This window comes from Hyaena hyaena, unplaced genomic scaffold (genome assembly GCF_003009895.1).
Source record: "Hyaena hyaena isolate Hyena2069 unplaced genomic scaffold, ASM300989v1 scaffold_706, whole genome shotgun sequence".
Classification (NCBI taxonomy): domain Eukaryota; kingdom Metazoa; phylum Chordata; class Mammalia; order Carnivora; family Hyaenidae; genus Hyaena; species Hyaena hyaena.
In genome coordinates this window covers 283,978-289,977 of record NW_024081337.1, presented here as the reverse complement: position 1 = coordinate 289,977, position 6,000 = coordinate 283,978, and the positions used below count along the sequence as shown (strand labels likewise).

Here is a 6,000-nt window from a genome sequence, read left to right as displayed (position 1 = left end):
ACAGAAAAAAATATTACAAAAGCAGTCAGGAGTAGAGTAAAACAAAAAATATTTGAGGATCAATCTAATATTTGAGGATCAATCTAATTGAGGATTGAGCAGTCACCCTTCTGAATAGTAGGATTTGCAAAGATAAAGAACATCTTTCCTCATGAAGGAAATTATTCAAGAAATTTTATTAGAAGAGAAAGACTAAATGTCCAGATTGAAAGGGCTACTTATTGTGCATAAAAAGAAAGTTTAAAATGCCTCCATCAAAATACATCATTATGAGATTTTAACTGTAGGGATAAAATGTATGTTCTTAAAAACCTTCAGAAAAACTAAAGAGTCACATAAAAAGGTTCAAGAGTTACAATGACATTAGATTTTTAACAATATCAGGATTGGAAGGTGAAGCACAGTTAAATACATCAAAAATTCTGAAGAGAAATAATTTTTTAGCTAAATCCGTTAACATTCCTGTGGGAAGTAGACTAACTATGCTTTTGTATTCACAGCATCTTCAACTTGGTCTCCTATAGAATGTTTCTCATGAAGATGGGAGATAACATGGCCATGAAAACAGCGAAAGTGAAGAAGGAAACTGTTATCCAACCAAGAGGAAAGGTGAGAAGAATTTTCAGGATAATGACAGAGGATGACTCTCAGGTTAGAACCAAGCCTGGAGAAGACATGCCTGCCCAGAGCAGAATGCTGGAGGGTTGCTGAATGATGAATGTAAATTTACCCTTTCAGTGAGTTAGAGGGAAAGTTACTGATACATATGAAGAAAACTAGGTAAGACAACTAAAAAAGAAAACAAAAACAAAATATAATCACAGTACATTGCAGTCTCAGTCTGAATAATATTCCATAATCATTATTGGTCATTGAAAAAAATGCCGGCTAGGAAACTAGAGAAATAAACTGGCAAACATGGAAAAGAGTGATACTGATGTGTGAGGGGAGGATAGGAGAAGGTTAGATTCTCCTATTTCACCTTAGGAAGGCTATAGATCCTAAATGGAGGACTCTATAAAAACCTAATAATATGGTTACCAATAACTGTAGGGAGTGGATGGGATGGACTGTCAGGAAATAGGAGAATAAGTATTTTATTTATTTTTTAAAAGTTTTTAATGCTTTTGTTCATTTTTGAGAGACAAAGAAAGACTGAACACAAGCAGGGGAAGGGCAGAGAGAGGGTGAGACACAGAATCTAAAGCAGGTTCCAGGCTCCCAGCTGTCAGCACAGAGCTCAATGCAAGGCTCGAACCCACGAATCAATTGTGATATCATGACTTGAGCTGAAATCAGATGCTTAACCGACTGAGACACCCAGGTGCCCAAGGATTTTATTTTTAGAAAATAGTATAAATTTATTACTTCAGCAAACCAGAAATCAAAGCCGGGAACCAGTGATGCATAAAAAATATATTTAATATGGGCCCCCTGGGTGGCTTAGTCGGTTAAGCGTCCGACTTTCGCTTAGGTCATGATCTCGTGGTTGGTGGGTTCGAGCCCCGCGTCGGGCTCTGTGCTGACTGCCAGCTCAGATCCTGGAGCCTGTTTCAGAGTCTGTGTCTCCCTCTCTCTCTGGCCCTCCCCTGCTCACGCTGTCTCTCTCTCTCTCCTAGAAATAAATATTAAAATATATATATATATATTTAATAAAAAATTAAAAAAATAAACTGGATTCACTAAATCTCATAGAATTATTTCTTCTTTAAAGGGGTATCATGTATAAAATGTAGATAAAACCTAATTTAAGAGCCAGATGACAAGAGAATGATAAAGAGGTTAAATATAAAAGGAAGATGACTAGGCAATGAATATTCCTCTTCCTCAGACTCTGCTGTTATTCCTTCCAGTTTTTCTTTTTCCTTTTCCTGAACTCTCTTCCATATCCTTCTTTCCTGCTTATATAATTTGGATTTTCTAACTCTTTGTGTCTTTTTAATTTTCTTTGCCTTGTTTCCTACTCTTCTAATATCATAGGCTTTTACTTTTATTTTTTATTTAAAAAAAATTTAATGTTTATTTATTTTTGAGAGAGACACAGAGCATGAGTGAGGGAGGGGCAGAGAGAGAAAGGGAGACACAGAATCCAAAGCAGGATCCAGGCTCTGAGCTGTCAGCACAGAGCCCGAACTAGGGCTCAAACCCATGAACTGTCAGATCATCACCTGAACTGAAGTTGGCTGCTTAACCAACTGAGCTACCCAACTTCCCTGATTTTTATTGTTTTAATTTAATTTTATTTACTTTAATTTTTTAAAATATTTACTTATTTTTCAGAGAAACATGTATGGGGGAGGTGGGAGGGGTACAGAGAGAGGGGGACAGAGGAGAGCTGGATGCAGGGCTCAAACTCACTCACGAGAGCCATGAGATCATGACCTGAGTTGAAGTTGGATGCTCAACTGACTGAGACACCTAGGGGCCCCATGGGCTTTTATTTAAAAAAAAAAAAAAAAAAAAAGAAAGAAATTTCAATAGCTACAAAAATATTTTAATATTTGGATGTATCTCTTTCACTAACATGGGTTCATTGGTCTTCAATGGATTCAGAGTAAGTTTAATATGAGAAAGGTTATTAAAATCACCTGGGGAAATTTTTCAAATTATATGTGCCCTTGGCTTCCCAATTGGACAAGATTCCTTAGAGTCCTATAATTTGATAAGCATCTACAGATAGTTCTAATAGTTTTAAAGAATGTCTCAATATGGACTATTTTAGGTTTCATCCTTTTGTTAAACTTCATGTTCAAATTATCAAATGCTCTCAGCAGTATGATTGAGAATCCTTTGGATAACAGAGACGAAAATGTTCTTCAGTCAGTAGCCCAATAATGGGAACTATAAGTTCTTTCTCTTATTGAAACACCTAACTTACATCTTAACCGGGGCTTTGAATAATTTAGTTCACAGAAAGACATTTCGGTAGCTATTTTTTTGTGCAATGACATAGCTGATTTATCGTACATACTTTTGGCCATAACATATGTTTAAAATAAAAATAATAATTTTAGCAAGATAGCCCAACATTCTAACTTGACTGATCCAAATCAAATAAAATGAAAAGTAATTCTAAACCATAATGACAGTACATTTATTTTCAATAAAATATGTAATCTGAAAGAAACAATAAACTCAAATTGTTCTTCACTGCTTTCCAATGTGTCCTATATTTTCAAAACTTGATTTTCTGCATATAAGGATTATTGTGTAAAATATTATCTTCATTTAGCACTTGGCAAATTCATATACATATGTCAAGACCTCTCTCTGCATAAAGACCTTCCCAATTCCCCAGATGTATTTAGTTTTTCCCTACTTTTTATCATTACAGCACACTTTGAATTTTTATCAAAAGTGTAATAATTTTTTACAAGCCTGAAACCTATGCTGGACTTTTGAGGATGATGATCTTATTTTTGCTTGTTTGTATCTCTGAGATTTGGAAAATTAATATATTATATTTTTCACATTTTATAGAGCCGTTTTGTGGGTAGATGAAATCAGTCAGAATAGTATTATGAACCCTCATATTATACACATGAGTCATAATCACAACTCTTACAAGTATATATTGCAGTATGTATCCTAAATGATAAGAATACCATTTATACACCTAAAAAAGTTTACAATAATTCCTAAAGATCATGAAAAATAAAATCAGTATTCAAATATCTTCAATTGTCTTTTTTTATGCACACATAGAAGTGTGAGTTTGAGCCAGCTTATACTACCTTATGAAAACCTACTTTTATATTTTCAATAGTTTTGTGAGCCCAGTGTTAAATACAGTCATAATTAAGAATTAAATTATAGAACCATACGATTAAATAAATCATATTAAAATTTTAAAGAAATACTAAAAACCTCCTCACTTTCTAATTACTTTACTACCTGTTTCTAGCACTTATAATCTTAAGATTTACATCTATTGTATCTGTATGGTGAGAATACTATGCCATTGTACATCAGTACATCTTTTCTCAACTCTGTCTTCAGTGATGTCATGTTAGTAGCTGAAATCAACCACAGTGAAAATACATGTGTTCCTGTTCCTAGCTGTGTGCATTGAAAAATCAAGAAACAGTGAATAACTCAATCATAACGAGAAACTCTACTGCCAAGGAGGAGATCTGTAATAACAGCTCATGAAAAAACAAAAGCTCCTTGGAAAAATCTCTGATTCCATACCTGGAGTAGAACATGTATAGGATGAGCCTGAAATATCTTAGACAAAGTAACATAGAAGGGATAATTACTGGTGGGCTCATCTTAAATGAAACAAAACTGACTTTAGCAGATTACTTCAGTCAGAGATGGGACAATATGAGCATCAAAAAATAATAACTGCAATAGATCAAAAGACATAAAATATCCTAATATCCTTGGATTAATAATTATAGTAAAATACACATTTATCACCTTTATTACAGGGTTGGTAACTGATTGTTATTCTAAATAATTGATAAATATGAGAACAATTCAAGGATTTAGTCTGCATTTCCTATGTGAGCTATACTTCATGATATTTAGGATAGTGTGAAGAATTCCAGGTAGTGAATGATAAAGATGTAATAGAATTAAAATATCACCATTTTCCCACCTTTAAAGAAATAATGGAAGTAGATAATCATCACTGATGGCAGCTAAAGCACTTAAGTGAAAGGCTAACAGTGAATTTTAGATGGATGGATCAAACTGAGAGCATCTAGACACACTGATTAAAATTAACCTGACGACAAGAGATATGGTCAGATACCACGTGCTCCTATAAGGATCCTCTGAGAAGACAGAACACCTCTCCATTATGCTTGTCAAACTACATTATTAAAGATGTGTAAATCAGGGCACCTGGGTTGCTCAGTCAGTTAAGCGTCTGACTTCAGCTCAGGTTATGATCTCATGGTTTGAGCCCAAGATCCAGCTCTGTGTAGACAGCTCAGAGCCTGGAGCCTGCTTCAGATTCTGTGTCTCCATCTCTCTGCCCTCCCCTGCTCGTAAAATAAAAAAAAAAAGTAAACAAACATTAAAGAATTTTTTTTAAAAAGGTATGTAAGTGGATGTGAGAATAAATAGAATTTGAAAAATTATTGTCTAAAATTTAATAAAATCACATTTTTCACTTAAAGAGGAACAGTTAGGACATTATATAATGTTAAAACATTTTAAAGAATTTATTTCATTAGGGGTGCCTGGGTGGCTCAGTCGGTTAGGTGCCTGACTTCAGTTCAGGTCATGATCTCGCAGTCCATGGGTTTGAACCCCTCATCAGGGTCTGTGCTGACAGCTCAGAGCCTGGAGCCTGTTTCAGATTCTGTGTCCCTCTCCCTCTCTCTGCCCCTCTCCAGCTTGTGCTCTGTCTCTCTCTGTCTCAAAGATAAATAAACGTTAAAAAAGAAGAATATATTTCTTTAGAAAGTCTAATATTTTTCCTAAGTGACTGGCATGGTGGTAGTGAAAAATTTTAAAGCTCATGGTATACAGTTTCCACATTTTGAAAATTATCTCCTTGTTATTAAATAACTCTTTGAAAGCTCTTTGGCAGTGAGGCTTATTAATTGATTATAAATTATATTTTAAAACCTTTCACACAGATAATGCATAATCATTACTATCTGACTTGCTATGTTAGAATCTTATTAATTTATATTTATTATGTCAAATATGAAAACCATTTTAAAGATATAAAACATGTTCAATCTATGGAGAATCCAAGACTTAAGATAAAAATAGTAAATAAAACTCTGCCTATAGATATAATTAACGTCATTATCTCTGTCTCCCCTTTTCCCTCATGCACATGTGTAGATGCACAAATGTGTACTCACTATATCTATCTACCCATCTGTCTATCTATCTATCTATCTATCTATGTCTCTATGTCTGTCTGTCTGTCTGTATGTATGTATGTACGTATGTATCTATCTATCTAAGTTTCCTTTGGTTAAAAGATCAAATAGATTTTGCTTTTGAATTTTATTGAATTTCACAAAGTTATAT

General features: G+C 34.1%; 1 protein-coding gene across 1 annotated transcript in view; it reads left to right on the top strand.

Annotated features, from left to right (window-relative positions):
* Positions 1-552: 552 nt before the first annotated feature.
* The window catches only part of CUNH11orf98 (chromosome unknown C11orf98 homolog), a 45,882-nt gene continuing 40,434 nt past the window's right edge, over positions 553-6,000 (top strand). Inside the window, 1 exon segment of the mRNA XM_039217668.1 lies at positions 553-651. Coding sequence (XP_039073599.1) covers positions 553-651 — 99 coding nt within the window.